Raw genomic sequence first — 23,058 nt, 5'->3', positions numbered from 1 at the left:
CTCCATCTCTCTTCTCTGAGAAAGCTTTGGGTTCCTGATGTAAATTGCCCCACCTACTTTCAGATCTCTGCATCTAAGGCCTTAGATTCACGATTCCTTATATGATACCAGGCCTGCTCCAGGGCGATTCTTTGTCTCCACCCCTGAACCTGAAGTGATAGGCACAATTTTAACCTCACCTGACTCTGATGCACAGGCCTGTGTGTCTGTGTCTGTCTTTCTGTTTGAATATTGGAATGTGTGTCTAATCGTGACCTTTGGAAAATGACTACATGTTTACTCTAACTGTGCCTCAATTTCTTTGTCTGTACGAGTAAGATCTACATGATAGGATTATTGATTGAGAGGATTACATGTAAAGTACCTAGAATGGTACTTGGTGCAGTCTATGCTCAGTAAATATTTGATGCTACTTCTATTATTATGATTATTAGTGTGGTTTTGCACATGCATGTCTGTGTGTCTGATGATGTCCATATGAGTGTGTCTCCTTGATGCCTATGTGTATCTGTGTGTGTGCGTGTAAGCACTAGTATTCAGCAGGCAGGCATGTGTGTCAGTGTGTGCTGTGGCTGCAGGGGTGTCCACCTGTGTCTCTGTCCCAGGAGGCAGTGTGTGTGTCCATGTGCCTGAGTGCCTGCAGACACAGAGTGAACACTAGAGAGACAGAGAGCAAGAGCTCATGAGGATGCCTAAGAGAGAGTTTGCTGATGGTTCTTAATTAACCCCCATGGAACCCAGCAAATGCCTGTGCTAATGAGCCACAGGGAACTTCCCTGGTTTGAGAGGGGCTGAGTTTTTCTGAGAGCAACAGTGGTGCTCGATGCTAATTAACTTGATGTGTTAATGGCATCCGCTTCCTGTTTTAATTGTCATTTATCTCCATGGAAGAATACCCAGGGTTGGCAGTGGTGGGTTTTTGTTTGGTTTTGTTTGGTTTTGTTTTGTTTTAGTAATGCTTCTTAAATTCATTTGTAACTGAGCTCAAAATTGGCCTGACTTCGGGTTCTCTCAAACAGCAACCTCTTCATCTCCATCCGGGACAAAGGAACCATTTCCTAAAACCCAGAGAAGCATGGGGCTTGGGGCTGGTGGCAAATTAGGAGAAGGAAAGGACCACCCCTAATGTGGCCTGTCGCTGCAGTTCTCAGGTCTAACCTATGTGTCTTACTGCTTGGAATGGAAACATCCTGCACCGTTTTAGAGCCCAGACCTTTGTCTCTGCCGTTCCCTCTTCTAGGAGCATCTCATTCGTAGCACTTTCTCACCCAGCCAACAACTTCCTTTTTTTGTTATTCTTTTCTTAACAAATGTTTTATTGAAGTATAATATGGATAAGGAAAAATGTGTATATCATAAATGTGTAGCACATTGAGTTTTTCAGAATGAACTCACCCCATAACCAGCATCTAGATCAAGTAGAACATTCCCAGCCCCCAAGAAGCCCCCTGCTGCTCCCACACAGGCTACTCCCCTGACCTCTGTAAGCACAGATGGATTTTGCCTGTTTGTATCTGATCTTAACTGAATCACACACACACACACACACACACACACACACACACCCCTTGGTGTCTGGCTTCTTTCGTTCCATGTTGTATCTGGGAGAGTCATCCATGTTGTGTTGGAGTAGTTGTAGATTATCCATTTTCATTGCCGTATAGCATTCCATTGTGGGAAATACACCACAGGCTATCCACATTCTCTTGCTGGTAGACATTAGAAGGTTTCCAGTTTGGGGCTATCACAGAGAGGGCTCCTGGGGTCCCGGTGTCTCAGTGCCCAGGAGCCTGCATTTCTCCTGCATGTATACCAACAAATGGAAGCATGCCTGTTTCCCCTTCAGCGGGTGCTGCCAAACCATCTTTCAAATCACTAACATGTTCTTGAACTTCATCACAGTTTAGATACATCTCCCTCCAGAAAACCTTCCCTGCCCACTTCCCCTCCTGCCTGTTTACTTTCAAGTACAGAGGGAAGGGCATCCAGGCTGGTGGGTCCAGCCTGAACAAAGGCTCGGAGGCGGGAAGAGGAAAGCCACAGGCCTATCAGAGGGGCCGAGTCACTCTGGGGAGCTCAGCACCAGGACCAGACAGATGGATCTCTCATTTTGTTTGTTTTTTTAATCTTTTTTTCTTTCTTGATTTGAGAGAGAGAGAGAGGAAAGGAGAAGAGAGATAGAAACATCGATGAAAGAGAACATCAATTGGCCGCCTCCAGCATGCCCCCCACTGGGGATTGGGCCTACAACCTGGGCACGTGCCCTGACCAGGAATCGAACCAGCGACCTCTCAGTACATGGGTTGATGCTCGACCACTGAGCCACACTGGCGGGCTGAATCTCTCATTTTGTTTGGGACTACGGGGTGGGGAGGCCAGCCCTGCCACCCCTCAAAGCCTGCTTTGTTCTCAGGATAAGGTGAACTTCGCGCTTTGCTCCGGCCCTCGGCTTGAGGCCGCCCTGGCCTCCAAGGATCGGGAGATCCTGCGGCTGCTGAAGGATGTGCAGCACCTCCAGAACTCTCTGCAGGAGCTGGAGGAGGCCTCCGCCAACCAGATCGCCGACCTGGAGCGGCAGCTCACAGCCAAGTCTGAGGCCATCGAGGTGGGCAGCCAGGAGCTGGGTGGGACATCTCTGGGCAGAAGGAAGCCCAGCCTCATGGTCTTTGTTTGCTCCTCCAGAAGCTGGAAGAGAAGCTCCAGGCACAGTCTGACTATGAAGAAATTAAAACAGAGCTGAGGTACTATGCAGAGTGGGGCTCCACAGACACCCCCAGCCTTCTTCCCTGGCTGGGGCCACGGGCCCTTGGCAAAGTTCATCACCTTCCTCCCTCCCGCCACACTCCACTTTGTGGCACCCTTTGTCTTCTCTCCACTGGTACCTGGGATGTCATGCTTGGTCCTTTGCCATCGAGAGCTGCCTATCAGAGAACAAGCAAGGCAGCCTTGTCGTCAGTGGTGTGACGGGAGAGTAGGGTGACGCATTGATCAGATAAGCTCAAGTGGACACGGGTGGGAGCCAGTTAGCGCAGTGCCCTCCTGGTGACACTGGAGCCCGTTCCCCAGCCCACTCCTTAAAGCCATTGTCACAGCGAGCCCCGCGTTATGCAGGGTCCGGGGCAGCGAGGGCGGTTGTGCTCAGTCAGGAAGGTGGGCCGGCGGACAGGCCTCTCCCGAGCCTCCCTAAGCGGGGACACGTGGCGGGCCTCACTCCCTCCTCTCTCCGGCAGCATCCTCAAAGCCATGAAGCTGGCCTCCAGCACGTGCAGCCTCCCTCAGGTGAGTGTCCCCGCCTTCCCCGCGGGGCCGGCTGCCCTGAGAGCCTGCCACCAACCATGCCCTCTCAGCCCCGCCTCTTGTCTCCGCAGAGCCTGGCCAAGCCCGAGGACTCGCTGCTCATGGTGAAGGAGGCCTTCTTCCCTGCGCAGAAGTTCCTGCTGGAAAAGCCCTGCCTCTTGGCCAGCCCTGGTAGGGGAGGGACGTTCTCGGGCTGAAGGGCCAGGCGGGGCTGCATGGGTCTCTGGCTCCTCCCACACCCATGGACCACTGCCTTCCACTTAGGCAGGAGAGTGATGGGGAAGGGGGTGCACGCTGATGGAGCACCTGCTGAGCACCCGGCGTTGAGCTGGGCACCGTCCATGCTAAGCCAGCTGACAGCGTCCCACAGGGTGTCCACACACATTCACACACACACTCAAGGACATACAGCTCACTCAGGCCTCCTAAGGCCACCAAAGCCTCCGCTCAGCCCCGAGCCTTCGTCAGCATTAGGATGAGGTCACGGGACAAGGGGGCCTTCGCATCGCACCCCACAGCAGACCGCTGGAAGTGGCTGGCGGACATCGCGCTCTCCCAAATCACCTTCTCCGCCCCTTGCCCCTTCTCCCTACACAGTGACTCCACGACCTTCTAGCTGTGTGGCCCCAGGCACAACTCTGCTGCCTCCATTTCCTCACCTGAAAAATGGAGGCTGTGATGGGTCTACTTTCTAGATAAGGCGGGTGCAGGTGGGGCGGGCGCCCGGGAAATGGGTGCTCCCACTGGGGTGGCATTGATCCAGACTTCCCACCCCCAGCTGAGGTGCTGGGCCTATAACAAGTGCTCAATTAATGTTCTTCACGGCAGGAGGGAGGGCTGCCCAGAACAGGCATTTGGACAGGCCGCGAAGGATGGGGAGCAGAGAAGGGGGGAGGGGTGCTGGCAGAAACGGCCAAAGTCCGTGCTGGACGCCTATAGCACTTCTCTCCCATCCCCTCTTCTCCCCACTTCCTCTCCCTGTCTCTGGCTTTCTGTCCCCCTCTTTCTATCTCTCCCTCCCCTCTGTTTCTGCCTTTTACTCTGTCTCTGCCTGACTCACTATCTCTACCTCTCTCTCATATATGTATGATTTCTCTCTCATGTAATTTATCTCTGCCTCTTTCCCTATCTCTGTCTCTATTGTGTCTCTTACTCTGTGTCTGTCTCTCATTATGTCTCTCTCTCTCTCTCTCTCTCTCTCTCTCTCCGGCATCATCATCTGCTTCTCTGTTCTACCCTCTCTCTGTCTCTCTTCTCTCCCTCGGTCTGTCTGTCTCTCTAGAGGAGGACCCTTCGGAGGACGATTCCATCAAGGACTCTCTGGGCACGGAGCAGCCTTACCCATCTCCTTCACAGCTCCCACCACCGCCAGGGCCAGAAGACCCCCTGTCCCCAGGCCCTGGGCAGCCCCTGCGGGGCCCTAGCCTGGGCCCTGATGGCCCTCGGACTTTCTCGCTGTCCCCCTTCCCCAGCCTGGCTTCCGGGGAGAGACTGGCAGGGGACGCGCTGCTGTCTAAGCACATGATGCCTCCGTCTGCCTTCAAGGGCGAGGCCGGCAGCCTGCTGGTGTTTCCCCCAGCCTTCTACGGCACCAAGCCCCCCACCGCCCCTGCCACCCCGGCCCCCGGCCCTGAGCCGCCTGGGGGCCTCGAGACAGCTGATGGTGGTGGGGGCAGCACGGCCGGGGCAGGGGCCGGAGCCGAGGAGGAGCAGCTGGACACGGCGGAGATCGCGTTCCAGGTGAAGGAGCAGCTGCTCAAACACAACATCGGGCAGCGAGTGTTTGGCCACTACGTACTGGGGCTGTCGCAGGGCTCGGTCAGCGAGATCCTGGCCCGGCCCAAGCCCTGGCGCAAGCTCACAGTGAAAGGGAAGGAGCCTTTTATCAAGATGAAGCAGTTCCTGTCGGACGAGCAGAACGTCCTGGCTCTGAGGACCATCCAGGTGCGGCAGCGAGGTGAGTGCTGGCCTTCCCACGGCCAAGCTTGGGCGAGGGTTTGGCCAGCATCTGAGAGCTCGGACTCTGCCTTCAGAGCCAGGCTCAGCTACCTCCAACTGGGTGACCTGCGGCAAGGGCCTGGCCTGTCTGTGCCTCACCTGTCCCCTCTGTAAAATAAGGAGATGCGTCCTCTCGCCCTCTTCCTGGGCCTGTGGCTCTCCCTTCTCCCCACCTGGACCTCCTGCGGGCAGTTCGATGATGGTGGGAAAAGGCTGGGTCTCAGGGGCTTCCCTGGCAAGTACCTCCTGAGCATCTCGAAGCCTCAGTTTACCCAACCATTAAGTGGCCTGAGCGACCACCCACCTTGGCAGACTTGATTTTTAGGTTAATTCATATGAAGGGCCCAAGCTCTGAGCTATAAACACCTGAGTTTGAGTCTCAGCTCTGCCCTTCGCTCATGGGTGACCTCAGGCAGCTCACTTTAGCCTCAGCTTCCCTGTCCATCAGCCTCCAAGGGGCGTTAAATGAGTATAAAACACAGTAACTGCTTGAGAACTGTTAGCTGTGGTGGTGGCTGGTCACTGTTGTTTTTGTTGTTATTTTGAGCCAGAGCCATTTGCCAGTCCACAGCGTGTCAAACAGCCCAGCTTGGCAATGGTCCTGCCACACGCACACTCCTGGCCCTGGGAGGAGGGGCCCAGCCATTCACCCGGCCCAGCTCCAGGGACTGACCCCCAGCATGCAGGTCCCCATAACAGATGCTTCCTTGCCTCTCTCAGGCAGTATTACCCCAAGAATCCGCACACCAGAGACGGGCTCAGACGACGCCATCAAGAGCATCCTAGAGCAGGCCAAGAAGGAGATTGAGTCACAGAAGGGCGGTGAGTGTGGCAGGCGCAGGCCGAGGCCTGGGGCCTCTGGGGCCTGCTCTGGGCCTCGGCTGCTCTCCCCCTGTGGTCCACCCAGAGGGGATTCCAGTGGTCAGAGCCTCTTCTCCTCTTTCACTGTCTGCAGCCGGGCAAGGTCTAGGCCTGGAACGCGGCAGATCCGTGCTCTCCATTGTGGAGATCCGTGCTCTCCACTAGCCACACGTGATCTGTGTCCATTCAAATTAATTAAAATTAAATGAAGTTACAACCTTTTCGACCACACTAGCCACATTGCACAGGCGACCAGTGGCGGCCCTATGGGACAGCACAGCTCGGAATGTCCCCGTCATCACACAGTTCTGACAGCACTGGTCTGGATTTGTTTGATGTCCTCGACTCTCAGGAGGCACAGTGATCAGTAATCACACAGGAGCTCGTTGAAGGCCTGAGCCTCACCCCGACTGTCAGTCTCCCCCTCTTCGCACCTGTACCTTCTGTTTCCCAAGGAGACATTTGTCTGGCTTCCCCCCGCCTCTCAGACCACGTAGTCCACACCTTCCCAGGGGGCGCTGGATGGCTCTCCTAGTGCTGCTGTTAGCCACAGGCTCAGTGGCCAAAAACAATACGAATTTATTGTCTTATGATTCTGGAGGTCAGAAGGCCAAAGTCAGCCTCCCTAGGCTAGTCAAGGGCTGCGTTCCTTCTGGGGCTCTGGGGAGAGTCCGTTTCTCGCCTTCTCACACTGCTCCAGGTCGCCCACACTCCTTGCCACATGGTCCCTTCTCCATTGTCAAGTCCTGCATCCCGGCCTCTTCAGTCTCTGGTCATCTTGACTCTCGTAAGCACCTTCAGATTATGTAGGGCCCACCCAGATAATTCAGGATAACTTCCCCATTTCCTGACCCTTAACTTGAACCACATCTGCAAAGTCCCTTTGCCCTGTAAGGTAACATTTTCACCAGTCCCAGGGACGGGGATGAGGATATCTTTGGGGGGCCACCTCTTAAGAGTTTCAGAGCCACAAGCCAATTGCTGGTCATGTCCATCAGGGTCCCACTGGCATCTCAGACTCAACATGTCTGCAGTGGAACTCACTGTCTTCCCGTGCTCCTCACTCCCTCTTCAGTCACTCACTCAGGGCTGGGAACCTGTCACAGACGGTGCTAGAAACCCAGGGTGAGGTGAGGGACTGTCATTGACTTCTTCCCCGCGGCAGCCAGTCAGCTACCCATCCAGGGGACACTCACCCTCTAAGTGTTTTTTTCAAACTTGTCCATCCCCCACCCCAGTTGCCACCAGCTAGTGAGCCACCATCATCACTTGCTGGGACTGTTGCCATATTCTCTTCACTGGTCTTGCCCACGACATTCTAGGCCCCACTCCACCCAGACACCAGAGGGATCTTTCTAAAGCACACACACATGGTCACGTTACTATTCAGAATCCTTCCATGGCTCCCCGTTGCCCTCAGGACAAAATCCCACCTCCTCAAGGTTGATAGTCGTCAGACTCCTCCCGATCCCTCCACGCCTCTCACATGAACGCTTTATAACCGTGCTCTTCCTCATCCCCCAATGCCGTTCTCATCCCAGACACCTTTCACCTGCCAACTGCTCATACTTGATGACTCAACTTAGAAGTCAACTCCTCCAGCCCCGCCGGTGTGGCTCAGTGGTTGAGTGTCAACCCATACACCAGGAGGTCAGCTGTTTGATTCCCAGTCAGGGCACATGCCCAGCTTGTGGGCCAAATCCCCGGTGGGGGCATGCAGGAAGCGGCCAGTGGATGCTCTCTCTCATCGGTGTTTCTATCTCTCTCTCCCTTACTCTCTCTTAAATCAATAAAGAAAAAAAAATTAGAAGTAAACTCCAGGAAGCCCCCACCCCTATACAGATGGATTGGATGCTGCCCTCCTTGGATCCCCCCTCCCAAATTATATATGTGCAAATTACATATACATATGCTTGGTGCAATGGAGCCAGATGTGCACGGTGCAAATGCTGGCCCTGCTGTTTATTGGCTGTCTGACCCTGGACGAGTTTACTTAGCCTCTCTGTGTCTCCATTTTCTCATCTTTAAAATGAGGACAGTGTTAATACTCCTTAAGATTGTATGAGGATCAAATGAGATCAGGCCTGGGAAGCACTGGGAAGCATTTAGCCTGGGACCTGGCATGTAGAAGGTGCTCCGGAAAGGTTAGCCATTGTTACAGTTAACATTATCATTGTTGTATTTGTTTATGTTACAAATGACTGTGCTGATGTGGTTGTCCCTCCCACTGATCTGGGGGCTTCTTGCATCCAGGGATGGAGTTGCATCTCTGCACCCAGCACAGTGGTTATCAGACAGTTGCCAATTTAGGTTTCAGCGCTCCCGTTCTCTTTTGCAGTGTCTGTTGCCCCCTGGTGGTGACTCAGAGCAAGTGTCCCGATGCCCAAGCTTCTTGCTGCTGGGAGCCACGAGTTTCCCAAGGGCCCTCCCCTCAGCCTGGTCCCTGGGAGGGGTGGAAGGAGGTTTACCCTGCTAGGAACCTACAATGCCCCACCCTTATAATTGACCAAGCCCCTACTGTGTATACCCTGATTTCTTCTTGGTCAACTCTGAGGCAAGAGAGGCAGTGGTTCAGTGAACAGTTACTGTGTGTTCGACACAGGTTACAGAAGTGGATGAAACACACTATTGGGGTGAAAAGAACCATGAGAAACTATCTAATCTAACTCTCCCACTAAACAGACAGGACAACTAAGGCCCGAGAGGGGGAGACATGCTCACAGTTACAGAGACCAAAGGAAAACCCAGGTCTCCTAACTCCCTATGCAGTGCTCTCAACTTGAGGAAGTAGGCCAAGGCTATTGCCCCACGTCCCTAACAAGAGTGGATGTTCAGCAGAGAGTAACTAGCAGCCCCCCAGCGAGGAAATGAATGTGGCTGACTGCCAACTCAGGAGTTTTACTTCTGGGCACAAAAACTTATGTGCGAGCTTTTCCTTTATCATTGTCACAATGGTGACAAGCTAGAGAGGACCAAAGTGTCCATCAGTGGTGGGTGGGTAAGTGGAGCCGAGGCGATCCCTTCGATGGAGTATGCAGTCATCGGGGAAATACTTACATTGACACGAAGTGGGGCAGACCAGGCTACGCTCCGTATCGAGTAGGACCATCCCAGGCATGGAGTCAGAAAACACACCAAGGAGATACACGGGAGTGTTTATGTGGTTGCCTCCGGGAGAGAGATTAGAGGTCGTCTTTGGTTTCATCCTAACTTTTGTGCCTTCTTAGCTCTCTACAATAAGCATATACTGCCTTTTTTTTTTAATTGAGGTGAGATTCACATAACAAAATTAACCATTTTAAAGTAAACAGTTCTGTGGCATTTACTGTGTTCACAATGTTGTGCAACCACCACCTTTATCTAGTTCCAGAACATTTTCATCACCCCAGAAGGAAGCATCGTACCTTCATTTCCTTCTTCTGAGCCCCAGGCCACTGCCCATCCACTTTCTGTCTCTGTGGCACCACCTGTTCTGGATATCACATATGAATGGAAATAACACAATATGTGGCCTTTTGTGTCTGGCTCCTTTCACTTAGCATCATGTTTTCAAGATTCTTCCATGTTATAGCAGGTGTTTCTACTTCATTCCTTTTTATAGCTGAATAATATTCCGTTGCTGTATTACTTCTTAATCAGAAAAGCAACAGAAATTATTTTTAATGGGGCCGGGTTGGTCTGGCTTGGTCAGGGCAGGTAGACCCCAGCATGGGAAAGGCAGCTCAGAGGGAAGCACTATTCTATTGTTCCTTTTTGTTTACTACTTGTTAAAAAGATTTTTCACTAAATAATATATTGTTTATTTTGCTTGTTTTGGAGTTCTGTAGAAAGCAAGTTATATTGTGTATCATCTTCTGGGGACTTGCTGTTTTCATTCAGATTATGTTAAGGTTCATGTGTAGTTTGGCACAGTGACTTTCTTTTTCACTGCCATATAGTATTCCATTGTGTGGCTGCCGTTTACTGTCCATTCTCTTCTCCATGGGCATTTGGGTTCATTCTGTTATTTTGCTGTTAGAATAAATGAAGCAGCCTCTTTTATGTGTTATAGTATTTTTCTTGTCTTTGAAGATGTGCATAGATGGATTATAGCATATGTGAAAGACACGTCTTGTTTTACTTTACGTTATCCCCATGAGTACTTTCTGCACAGATGCTAAAATCCCATTGTCCACCTGATTTTTTTTTTTTTTAATCCTCACCTGAGGACATTTTTCCATTTTATTTTGTTCAGATAGAGTGGGAGGGAGAGAGAGAGAGAAACATTGATGTGAAAGGGACACATCGAGTGGCTGTCACCCACATGACCCAACCAGGGCCGGGGACAAACTGCAACCAAGGTACATGCCCTTAGCGGGAACCGAACCCGGGTCTTTCCGGACCGCAGGCCAACCGGCCAGGGCTGTCCCCTGATTTTTAATGGCTGCCTAACAGTCTGCCATACAGTTGGACCATAATTTGCTTGACTAATCTCCAATTCGTAGACACAGAAATTGCCTCCAACATTTTGCTGGTATAAATACGGATGCTGTGACCCTTTGAGCCATGTCCAGACAATGGGCCTCTGGCCACCCTGTCATCCACCCCACAGGTGAGCCCAAGACCTCAACAGCCCCATTGAGCGTCACCAATGGTACAGCCTCTGCCAGTACCTCAGAAGATGCCATCAAGAACATTCTGGAACAGGCACGCCGGGAAATGCAAGCACAGCAGCAGGCCCTACTGGACATGGAGGCAGCCCCCCGGGGCCGCTCCGTGCCTCCTTCGCCCCCAGAGCGGCCCTCGCTGGTGGCCATGAGCCAGAACGGGGCCCCAACCTATGTCAAGCAGGAGGACAGCAGTGTTGGCGTTGGCGGTGGCGGTGGCAGCGGGGGGACCAGCAGTAGTGCCACACAGACATCCCTCACTGTGCTATCTCCCGCCGCCTTTGTGCAGAGCATCATCCGGAAGGTCAAGTCAGAGATCGGCGACGCTGGCTACTTTGATCAGCACTGGGCCTCAGACCGAGGCCTGCTCAGCTGCCCCTACACCTCCGTCTCGCCCTCACTCTCCTCCTCCTCCTCCAGCTACTCTGGCCAGCCCAACGGACGGGCCTGGCCCCGTGGGGATGAGGCCCCCACAGCCCCTGAGGACGAAGCAGCCGGGGGTGAGGACGAGCCCCCCAGGTTGGGCGAGCTCAAGGCTGAGGGTGGTGTCCCCGAGTCAGGCAGCAGTGGGCGGCTGGCCTATTATCCAGCATACGTGCCCCGCACACTGAAGCCCACTGTGCCACCCCTGACCCCAGAGCAGTACGAGCTCTACATGTACCGTGAGGTGGACACGCTGGAGCTGACGCGGCAGGTCAAGGAGAAGCTAGCCAAGAACGGAATCTGCCAGAGGATCTTTGGGGAGAAGGTGAAGACGGGGCAGGTTCAGGGCCATGGGACCCAGGGGAAGAGGACCACCTGAGGACCCGGCCCCCAGTGCCCATGATCTGGAAAGAAGTGTGTATGAGCAAGAACAGGGCAAAATCAGGATTCAAACCCAGGTCCCTGTGACCCCAGAAGCTCATTTTTCTATATCTCACTGTCCCTGGGCCCTGTGGGAAGGGGTGGCCATGGGCAAGGCTGGCGTTCAGTTCTGTGATGTTAAAACAGTGAAACACTCCCATCTGGTTAGGAAGAGCCACTGAGTCCCCCTCCTCCAGGACACTCCATCCCTTCATTTGTCCAGCCACTAAAGGGGTTAAGGTTCAGCCCAGCAGCGGTCTCCTGATTGGTTGGTGCCCTTGCAGTACCAGTGGTTAAGGTTAAGTAGTTTTGTAATATCACCTCTGCCCATAGCAGAAGAGCAGGCAGTCAGGGAAGCCCAGAGGAGGGAGCAGTGACCTAAGCGGGAGACACAGGGAGACTTCCTGGAGGAAGGAGGCATTTAAGGGGTTTACATGTAGGGAAATGGAAAGGGCACTGCAGGTGGGGGCACAGCACAGGCACTCATCCGGCACCTGGGAAATGAAGAACAAATGATGGCGGCCCTGGCCTCTCAGGGAACAGAGTGAACAGTGGTCCCTAAGGGTCTTGAGGGGAGAGGGGAGGTGATGGCCTGTGTCCCAGGACCTGCTAACCCACCCTTCCTGCCCTGCCCATCCCCAGGTGCTGGGCTTGTCACAGGGCAGCGTGAGTGACATGCTGTCACGGCCGAAGCCGTGGAGCAAGCTGACGCAGAAGGGGCGGGAGCCCTTCATCCGCATGCAGCTGTGGCTCTCAGACCAGCTCGGCCAGGCCATCGGCCAGCAGCCCAGCGCCTCCCAGGGTGAGTGCCCGTGGGGCTGTTGCGAGGGGTGCTGCCAGCCCTCACTCTCCCATTCAGTGATGGCATGTGCGTCTGCTTTACTGCCTGCACCTGCCCCTCTCTGCTGCCCCGCTGCCCGGGCCACCGTTACTGTGCCCCTGGAAGGCTGCAGGGTGCTCCTAGCTGGTGTCCCAGTTGCCCTTGCGTCCTTCCTTCAATCAGAGGGATGCAGCTGGTGCTGGTTTTAACCCTCTAGGTGCCAGAGCAAGTGGAGAAAATAGTTTGCATTTGGAGCCCCGCCCTTTGATCCCCTGTCAGAATCACTGATTGATGTCTTTTTCCCAAGATTCTTAGGGCCTTGAGAGCTGTTATCCATCCATTAATGATACACAGGCAGGGTAGTGTTTAGACGGCCTCAGTGAGGAGGCTGAGGCTCAGAGAGTTCCTTCTAAGAGGACAATGTTGGGTGTAAGCAAACCTGAGCTCTAGTCCTGATGTTGCCACTAGTCACTGTGTGACCTGGGGCACATATTTTGAATCTCTCTGAGCCTCGGTTTCCTCACCTACCTCATAGATGTGTTTTTGGTGACTTGAGATCATGGGTGTAAAACACATAGCACTACCTTGGGCATGTAGTAAATGCTCAATGAAAGGAAACTTTGTTAGTTATTTCCTCTTTGTCACTGTCGTCTGGTCCTGGAAGATCTGGCACAAGCAAGAAACTATAGTGAAGCCAGTTATTTTATAGCCTGTCTCAGTTTGGCTGTGTCTGGTGCTTCCTCGTGATCAGATTCAGGCACTTTTAGCAGGAACATCACAGAGGGGATGCTGTGCCCTCACGTGCCTCATAGCAGTGCCACATAGCAGTTGCTGATTTGACTCACGACTGGTGATGTTATCTTTGATCACTTGGTTGAGGTGGTATCTGCCAAGTATAAAGTTATTATTTTTCCCTTTGTAACTAACTAGTATTTTGTGGGGAGGTACTTTACGACTCTGTAAACTTTCATCAGCTGGTTTTCCATCCAGGATTATACCTGTCCGAGGTATTACTATGGTGGTTGCAAAATGGATTGTTGGCGACTCTTGGCTCTAACCAACAAGACTGCCCCAACTGTGCGTGTCTAGGCCAGATCGCTGCAACTGCTTCTCTGTCTCTCTGGCCCACAGCCAGTCCCACTGAACCGAGGTCCTCACCATCCCCACCGCCTAGCCCCACGGAACCCGAGAGGAGCTCCCAGGAGCCCTTGAGCCTGGCACTGGAGAGCAGCAAGGAGAACCAGCAGCCAGAGGGACGCTCCAGCTCCTCGCTAAGTGGGAAGATGTACTTGGGCAGCCAGGCCACAGGGGGTATCCAGGAGATTGTGGCCATGTCCCCCGAGCTGGACACGTACTCCATCACCAAGAGGGTCAAAGAGGTTCTCACAGACAATAACCTAGGTATGGGGTGGTGGGGCTGGGGTATGTGCCTCCCGCCCTGGATGGCTCCTACTCTCCTTGAGAAGAGTGCCCACAGTGAGATCCCAGAGCACTGGGGTCAGGCCTGCAGGTGCCAGTCATCCCTGGAGCACCTGAGACCCCCTAGGAAGCATCTAACTCTGACCTGAGTCCCTAGAGAATTAAGATAAGTTAAAAAGTAAATAAAATCCCCTACAGCCTCCCAAGCACAATCCAGTTTTTATGTATCGTTGGCACTTTGTGAACACATACAAGAATGTATGTACACTAGTTTCTTTTTTCCTCTTTTCTATATATATATGAACTTACACTCATATACGTGTGTCCTGCAACTTACTTTTCACACTAGAGTCCTGGCCACTTTGGCTCAGCGGTTAGAGCATTGACCCTCAGACTAAATGGTCAAGGACTTGATTTCCGGTCAAGGGCATGTACCTGGGTTGCAGGTTCGATCCCCAGCCCTGGTTGGGGTCGTGTGGAAAGCAACCAATCGATGTGTCTCTCTCACATTGATGCCTCTCTCTCTCTCTCCCTCTTCTTTCTCCCCCTCCCTCCCTTCCATTCGATCTAAAATTCAATGGAGAAATATCCTCGGGTGAGGTTTCACAAAAAATAAATAAATAAAATTCCTACTAGACACCCTTCCACATTAGAATAATTAGGCCGCCTGCATTCTCTTTCACTATTGTAAAGTTTTTTAGGCCACGGACGCCCTACATTTTTTACCCAACTGACATGCACTTTGGTTGTTTCCAATTTCCTACTGCCTCTGAAACTACGTCCAGCCGCATCTTTCTGCAGTTGGGCAAGAACAGCTGGAGGGTAAACCCAGTGGTATTGCTGGATCAGAGGCTATGCACACTGACATTTTTATAGACTCTGTCAACTGACTCTAACAAGGTGATACTAACTGTACACATGAAGTGTGCAGACAATGTCAGGGATCCCCTAGGAGTGAAGAACATCTAGAGAAGAACATATTGTTGGTAGCTATCTGGTTGCACCCCCACCCCCCATGCACATTTGTTTTGCAGAAAGGTCTCTAGATCCACACTGGCTATGGGCTCCCCAATCTGAGTCAGTGCAGTCATCCTGGTTCTTCCCTCCGCTTTGTCTGTCACTTGTCCCTCCTGAGAGCACCTCTGCCAGCCTGGAGTGACAGGTGGCCCTCCTCCCCTGTCCCCAGGGCAGCGGCTGTTTGGGGAGAGCATCCTGGGCCTGACGCAGGGCTCTGTGTCTGACCTGCTGTCCCGGCCCAAACCCTGGCACAAGCTCAGCCTGAAGGGGCGGGAGCCCTTTGTGCGCATGCAGCTGTGGCTCAATGACCCCCATAACGTGGAGAAGCTGAGGGACATGAAGAAGCTGGAGAAGAAAGGTGAGCACTGGGCCCCCTGGGTGTAGCCTCAGGTTTTCCCACTGGAACCATATCTAGGCCTAACCCAAGTAAACCCAGGGTCCAGTGGTCCGGTCAGCCTGGTGCGGGACTGCAAGAAATAGTAATCCCACAGAACATCATTGAAAGCAATGGAAGTATTTACTGCTTCTCCCATGAACATTCCAGCGCCCCGTCTCAGCACCCTTCCTCACACCACAGCTACTGTTACATCTTTTGCCAACCCCACTGCGCATTCCCCAGAACGCTCCCTCTCCGGTCCTCTGCCCTCTGCACCAGCTCCCTCATGTATCATACACAGACAGATCCCCCTTTGCCAAGTACCCAGATTCCACACGGCAGAGCAAGAGCTGACCCAGCCAGCCACAAGACTGGGGGTAGCGAGGCAAGGGGATTGCAGATTCTTACCTTATCCAGGGTTATCTTTTCTCTCTAAAAAAATGAGCTGGCGCTGAGCATCTATGTGCCCACCCAGTCCCATGCTGTGCATAAGGGGTTCTTGGACCTTAAAAAGTTCGGGGTCCAGTTGGGAGATAGGGTACGAGGAGCTGAAAAGTTGTCATTCAGGGCTCCCCAGGCAGTTCATGAGGAGAGAGAACCAAGGGTCAAGCCAAGCTCTGAGGGACACATGGGTCAGGGCCAAGGTTGGGCTGTTGGCAAAAAAGACTTTGCAGTTGAGAACTTGACCTGCCACTTCCTGGCTGTGTGACCTTTAGCAAGTTACTTCCCCTCTCTGTGCTTCATTCTACCAATTCTGAAATTAAGAGTCTGTAGCATCTACCTCAGGGCATTGCTATGAGGATGAAATGAGACCCTAAGACCTTACACCTTCCATTCCGAAGTGCGCTTTTCCCCCACATTTTGATGATATGAGGTTGAGATGCATTTGCCGGGTTCCCTGTCCCAACCCACAGCAAGACCTTAGTGAGTTTAGTAATACTTCTGTCAATGAAGAGAATGCCTCCTGGCACCCTAGTGGGTGGGGGTAGGGGCACTGATGAGCCTCTGGTCAGGCCCTCTCAGACCTCCCTCCCTCCCCTCCCCCCCAGCCTACCTGAAGCGCAGGTACGGCCTTATCAGCACTGGCTCCGACAATGAGTCGCCAGCCACCGGCTCCGAGTGCCCCAGCCCCTGCCTGCAGCCCCAGGACCTGAGCCTCCTGCAAATCAAGAAGCCCCGCGTGGTGCTGGCGCCGGAGGAAAAGGAGGCCCTGAGGAAGGCCTACCAGCTGGAGCCCTACCCCTCCCAGCAGACCATCGAACTCCTCTCCTTTCAGCTCAACCTCAAGACCAACACCGTCATCAACTGGTTCCACAACTACAGGTGGGACCGTGAGAGGGCCCGTGGCGGGTGGGCAGGGCCTGGAGGGAGCCCAGCACGGACGGCGTCTGCGAGATGGGGAGACCATATTGCAGGCGTGTTTAGACTTAGAATGTAGGCAAACCTGGATGTAAACTCCGGCTTTACCATTTCCAGCTGTGAGATCCTGGGCAAGTCATTTCACCTCCCTGAGCCTCAGTCTTCTGACCTATAAAATGGGAACCCTGATGGGATCTACTTCACAGAGTTGTCCTGAGGATTCGCTGGGCTAACATATTTACATGAGATGCCTGGCACATAGTATGTTGTGGGTGTTGACGTCATAATTGTCGCTGTCTTTATTACGACTTCTCCAGCTTGCTCTGTGTCTGCCCGTACGAGGGACAGGGAATGGTGTTTGGGGCACAGGCCTGAGGAACCTAACTTCCCACTGGAGCCCTGATTGGGGATCGTGGCCTCTCCCACTCCGGAGACCAGAGGAAAGCCCTCTGGTGGCCCCTTGGGGAGGGGGTGCTTCCTGTTTCTGTGGCTGCCTCCTCCCACTCACCAGGCCCCAGTCTCGGGGTCACTGACCTGCAGGGGGCTGGGCTTTCTGGGAGTTTGTTGGGGTGGTGACTGGGTCTGGCAGGTTCAAGGAGACTGCAGAGGAGCCTCCTGAGGCCGGCTGAGAGCCCTGTAGAGAATGCTTGATGGGATTTAAGGGGCCATCTGAGGCACCTCCTCTCCCCACCAAGCTTCCTGAGCAGGAAATATCTCTGATGTCTGTGTGGTACCAGAGAGGAGAGTCCATCTGCGTGTTCCAGGGGGCAGAGGTTTCTTGATCCCCAAGGGAGAAGAGGAAGGAGGGGTCTGGAAGGGTGGAACACTTGAAATCTCTCCCCACAGCCCAGGCTTGGGCATCACACAGACCTGAGTTCAAATCCCATCTTGGCTGTGTGTTCTTGGGCAAGTCACTGTACCTCTCTGAGTCTCAGCCCTGTTTTACCGATAAAGAACCTAATACCAACAATGCTGAATCAAGGATTAAATGAACCACTTGGGGTGTAAACACATTCTAAAATATTGCTGATTATCTGGCTCAGACCCAGAGCCTGCCAAACATGAAATAAAATGGGTTCTTAACACCTCATATCCTCCTTCCCTCCCTGGGGTTATAGGGACAGCCTCGCCCTTTTTGTTCCCCACAGGAACTGAGTACTCCATTATTACCCACAATATTCATTCAACAGATATTTGCCAAGTATGTACAGTAAGCCAGGTCCTGGAGAAATAGGGCTATAAAGCCACACCCCTGCCCTTAGGGAGCGTAAAACCATGAACTAGATAATTTGACTACAACCTAGTAAATGCTGTAAAACAGGAAGGAATGAATAGGGGCTGAGGGAAAAGGGAATTCTGCCTCCTGGAAGACTACAGAAGAGGTGGCATTTGAGCTGGGTTTGAAAGGATGAATAGGAGTTTGCACCAAAGAGCCAAGAGAATTGCACTCCCAAAAGAAACCACTCTCGAAAAGTTTTAATTATAGAATACACTATTTCATTTGGTGAATGTTTATTGAGCACCTACTCTGTACCAGACACTGAAGAGAACAAGACCAAGTTCTCACCCTTAGCACCCCTCAGAGATCATCAGGAAAGGTCACTATTAAACAAGCACTCACATTAATGTATCGTTACAAACTGCAGTGAGCTCTGGGAAAGATGAACAAGAGGATGTTTTGAGAAAAAATTACCAGGGTGGGCCTGTTATAGATTTGGGAGTCGAGAATTGCAAGGACTATAGTATGAATGACTATTAGTTTCATATTTATGTTTGATCTACAGTTTGGAAGTTCTCCTGATGGAGCTTTAGGCATTGAGCCACCCTAAACCTCCCTCAAATCCACCTCACTGGAAACTACTGGGGCTGCCCTGGTCCCAGCAGCTTTGCCCTTTAGCCGGGACTGAGGGAGATGACAGAGTCCCTGTATGGTGGACAAAGCCACCTTTGTGGAGGGACTGAGAAAGGAGAGTGAACCGGGTGATCCCTCACAGCCTCTCTAAGCCCAGGATCTTGGAATGGGGCCCCATCCCCTACCTGGGCGGGGAGCCAGGGAGGCAGGAGACCGTGGCCAGACTTCCAGGTTCAAAGCCCAACCGGACTGTTTTCTGGCTCTGATCGGGCACTCCCTGTGCCTCTCGGATCCTCGTCTCGTTTGCCGACGGGGGATGATAACGGCACGGTCTCCTTCACAAGGTTATTATGAAAAAGAAATGAGATAATCTGCAAAAAGTAGTTGGCCTGGAGCCGGGTACATGCAAGGACCCATTATTATGATGTTTGTAATAATTACAGTCGTTAGTATTACACATCAGTAACATGTACTTTATTATTAATATCAATGGGCAGAAGGCTACAGCATTGGAAAAACTGAGGAAGCCCTATTGCTTGATGACCTTGGATGAGTCATTTGACCTCTCTGGACCTCATTTGTTATAAGGAAAATAATTAATGGGCTTAGACCCATTTCTGGCCCTTCTTGCTTTAAAACATGATATATGAGACTAAGTTTCCCTCCCAAAGCAGGGAAGCTGTTGAAGTGAAGAGAAAATGGGTTGTGGACTAGAATTCGGACTAACCAGACTCTGGTCCCAGCTTTGCCCTTGTGTGCCGTGGTGATCTGGACAAGTCTCTCTCTGTGCCTCAGTTTCCCTGTCTGGGCTGACGTCTAAGAGCCCCTTCAGGGAAGACGCAGGAAGCTGTTGCCGCAAACCAGATAGGGTTTGACTCTGAGAAGTGCTCTGGAACGGCCCCGCCCAGTAGACGTGACGCGAGCCACACACACCATTTAAATTGTCAAGTGGCCGCGTTTAAAAAGAAAGAAACGGATAAAATTAAGTAACAGTATATTTTATTTAGTCTAACATATACAAATATAACCAGCTCAGCATTTACTCAATATAAAAACTTTATTAATGAGATCTTTTACTTTTTTCTTGTATTAACCTTTCAAAGCCCTGCCCTCACAGCGCAGCTCAGCTTGAACCGGCCACATGTCCGGCGCTCAGGAGCCAGAGGCTGCTGTACTGGGTAGCGCAGGTCTAGATCGTGACCTTGGGAACCCAGCAGTCCTGAGTTTAAGTGCTGGCTCTGCCACTAACAGGCTGTGTGACCTGGGCAAGTCACTCACCATTTCTGAGCCTCGTTATCTCCTCTGCGAAGAAGGGCTGTGGAGAGGACTCACTAAGAGGCTGCATATGAAGGAGCTTAGTGTCTAGTGAACCCCCGGGGTAGTGGGTGGGGTCAGAACACCCCCCTGTGGAGTGAGTCCAGGGCTAGCCGGTGCCCGCTTCCTCCCCTTGCTCACCATCATCTCTGCCCCAGGTCCCGGATGCGCCGAGAGATGCTGGTGGAGGGGACCCAAGATGAACCGGACCTCGACCCCAGTGGGGGTCCTGGCATCTTTCCACCAGGCCACTCCCACTCAGACCCCACCCCACAGAGCCCCGACTCTGAAGCTGAGGACCAGAAACCGGCCGTGAAGGAACTGGAGCTTCGGGGGGGCCCCGAGGAGAGCAGCACACCCCTGGCCGCCCAGGACAAAGCCCGAGTGAGGATTAAACAGGAGCAGCCCGAGGACAGTGCTGAGGAGGAGGTGGGCAGCCAGCTCCAGGGCTCAGGGGACCCAGACAAAGGCCACGGTTCTCCCAAAGAGATGCATCCCAACCCTCCGGATAATGATGGACTCCCCAAAGTGGCCCCAGGGCCCGTTTTTCCAAGTGGGACCACCCCAGACTGCCCCTTGCTACAGCCCCCCCAGGAGAGCAGGGGTGGAGAGCGGCTACACCCGGACCCCCTAAGTTTTAAGTCGGCCTCAGAGTCCTCGCGCTGCAGCCTGGAGGTGTCACTGAACTCACCCTCGGCTGCCTCCTCACCGGGCCTCATGATGTCTGTGTCGCCTGTCCCCTCCTCCTCCGCTCCCATCTCCCCGTCTCCACCTGGCGTACCCCTTGCCAAAGTGCCGAGTGCCAGCCCCACTGCCGACACAGCCGGGGCCTTGCACCCCAGCGCCAAGGTAAACCCCAACTTGCAGCGGCGGCACGAGAAGATGGCGAACCTGAACAGCATCATCTACCGGCTAGAGAGGGCTGCCAACCGGGAGGAGGCTCTGGAGTGGGAGTTCTGAAGGCCAGGGCGAGGGGCGTGCCCAGGTGGCCTCACTGTCACTCCCTGTCCCAGACCGCAGGGCACCGGAGGGAGGAACGCAGCCACCGAAATGTGGACAGCAGTGCTCCGCCGTTTACGTTGTTTGTTGTAATCCTAGTTCTAGAAGGTGTGAGTGAGCAGGGGGCAGAGCCCCGCCTCCTGTTTCTGCCCCTGCCCCGGAGCGCCCTGCGCCCCACCCTGGCCCCTGCAGGAGGAGAAGCCCAGTGGCGCCACATTTTCGCCTGGAAACTCCAAACTCTTTTAGAAAAATAAATAAATATTTATAGACCTCTTTTAGATATTTTAATAAAGGATCCTTTGGAATTTATTCCCAGCCGATGCTGTTTTGATATTACAGAGAGTTATAAAATCAGGATGCTGTCACAACTGTTGCGAAGTATACACTGAAGTTGTGTCGTTTTTGCCACTAGATGAGATTAAAAGAAGACAATTGTTCAAAGCCATCACAAAACGCTACGAGACTGACCAAAATTTAGGTAACCTTTGAACTGCGGTTGTTTTCCACGTCTGTCTATGAGACACAGCACATTGCTACTGTCCTTCCAGAATCCGTGCTCGAAAGAGAAAAGTCCAGAAGACTCTAAATGAAAACCTCGATGCCGCTGAGGACGTGTTTCGTTCTGGTGGTCTGTTCTGCGACCCGAGAACACAGAGTGTCCTGTGCCGTTGTACATTGTGTAGAGATGTGGGCTGCGGCCGACTCTCCTGTCTGAGAGGTAACGTGGTACAGAATGAACTGCCTGCACTCCAGTCAGAACCCGTGGGCCGCAGAGGTCACTGCCCAGCTTGTCCGCCAGGTTGTGTCACCAGATCCTTCAGAAAGCCAGGCCCGGAGGCAGGGGACTGCAGGGTGGCACTCGAGCCAGAGTGACCTCATTCCCCGACCTGAGTCGGCCACAGAGCAGGAAGTTTTCCCAGCGGTTTCTCCGGAGCCAGACTGTGGCCGCCGTCTTCCCCTTTCTGTGTTTTAAGAAAACAACAGCATCGGTCACCCCACAAATGCCCAGCTCAGCACCCAGCGCCGAAAAGTAGATTCATCGCACCGGAGACCGCAGTTCCCCTTCTTGTTGCCGTTTCTCTGAGTGGACCCCGGCACTCCTCCTGGAGGGCGGCTGAGACTCCACATCCACGCAGAACAAGCAAGAAGGTTGCGTTGGCCGCAGATGACCACCACAGCCCTGTCTCCAAGTCCTCCCTCCTGCCTTCCAGTGCATGGCCTTTTGGGGAGCAAAGACTCAACCCCCCAACTCAGAGAAGCCTTCCTTCCTTCCAACATCTCCATGGTTCCTAGGGGGAGAGCCCCAATCTGGATGGAACGGCCACCATACTGGTTGTTGACTCTCCCTCCCATTTTTATTTCTTACCCTTTTTCAAACTCTGTGGGAAGGCTGACTTGGGTGCCTCCCCAGCGGAATCCAGAATGATGATGAAAAGGTGGCCATACTGGTACCAGTCCATTGCCAGGGGGAGAGATGGCAGACGGGGTTTTGAGGATGCCACAGGCACTTTGGAACCAGACCAGTGAAACCTGATGACCAGAAGGGGACAGTTGAGGACCGTTCCAGAAATTTCAACTCTCATGCACCCAGCCCAGGCTGCAGTCTCCGCGCCAATCAACAAAGAGTAATGCAAACCCTGCAGGAAGACCTCCTTTTCCATACACCCAGGCTATGCATTGAAGAGTTTTCCACTGTATACATTTTTATCCAGAGGAAGGTATTTTTATATTTTGACAATAGGAAACAGTGACCAATTTTCAGAGTCATCAAATCTGGAACAAACGAAATCAGCTCCTTTTAGTCACCACCGCCCTGTCGCAATTAAGACACCATGGGGGAACACACCACTTTTTACTGTTGAAACCCACACACCATTGAAACCCAGGCTTACATGCAGACTACGATGCTTAGAAAACGAAATCTGGCTTTTGTGTGACGGGATTTGATTAAGCACTTAGTATAGTCTTTTGAACACGGAAATCCTGTTGTACTTAAAGCTAGTGGACCCGTGAACAGCTTTGCCACGGTCACGTCCTATAACGGTAAAAACAAAACAAAAACCCACAAAAACCATTTCTATGAGAGATTGATGAACTTTGTTTAAAATTTAAAAAAAAGGAACACGTTCTGTAAATGCGTCGCTCAATACAGAATTGTATAATAATGTCTGGGTGTCCTGCTTTCTTTGTTCTGGGGCTGGGGGTGCAAATTGGGGGTCAGATCTGGCCCTCAGAGGTGTTTTTATTTATTTATTTT

The 23,058-nt window shown here is 52.7% G+C and overlaps 1 protein-coding gene across 4 annotated transcripts in view; it reads left to right on the top strand.

The window, feature by feature from the left end:
• CUX2 (cut like homeobox 2) overlaps positions 1-21,983 on the top strand; it is a 219,455-nt gene extending 197,472 nt beyond the window's left edge. For 2 of the 4 annotated variants that reach the window (XM_036277022.1, XM_036277019.1), the window contains 12 exons: positions 2,414-2,605; positions 2,683-2,741; positions 3,231-3,279; positions 3,369-3,468; positions 4,580-5,254; positions 6,016-6,117; positions 10,748-11,550; positions 12,288-12,447; positions 13,597-13,866; positions 15,071-15,259; positions 16,327-16,600; positions 19,961-21,983. In XM_036277022.1, the coding sequence (XP_036132915.1) occupies positions 2,414-2,605; positions 2,683-2,741; positions 3,231-3,279; positions 3,369-3,468; positions 4,580-5,254; positions 6,016-6,117; positions 10,748-11,550; positions 12,288-12,447; positions 13,597-13,866; positions 15,071-15,259; positions 16,327-16,600; positions 19,961-20,762 (3,675 nt within the window). In that variant the 3' untranslated portion in view covers positions 20,763-21,983. The remainder of the gene's footprint in view (positions 1-2,413; positions 2,606-2,682; positions 2,742-3,230; positions 3,280-3,368; positions 3,469-4,579; positions 5,255-6,015; positions 6,118-10,747; positions 11,551-12,287; positions 12,448-13,596; positions 13,867-15,070; positions 15,260-16,326; positions 16,601-19,960) is intronic. The other 2 variants (XM_036277021.1, XM_036277020.1) reach the window with 2 other exon arrangements.
• The last annotated feature ends 1,075 nt before the right edge of the window (positions 21,984-23,058 follow it).

This window comes from Molossus molossus, unplaced genomic scaffold (assembly GCF_014108415.1).
Source record: "Molossus molossus isolate mMolMol1 unplaced genomic scaffold, mMolMol1.p scaffold_m16_p_22, whole genome shotgun sequence".
NCBI classification, from domain to species: domain Eukaryota; kingdom Metazoa; phylum Chordata; class Mammalia; order Chiroptera; family Molossidae; genus Molossus; species Molossus molossus.
Note: the sequence above shows the minus strand (reverse complement) of the source record. Positions and strands in the feature narration are given on the sequence as shown.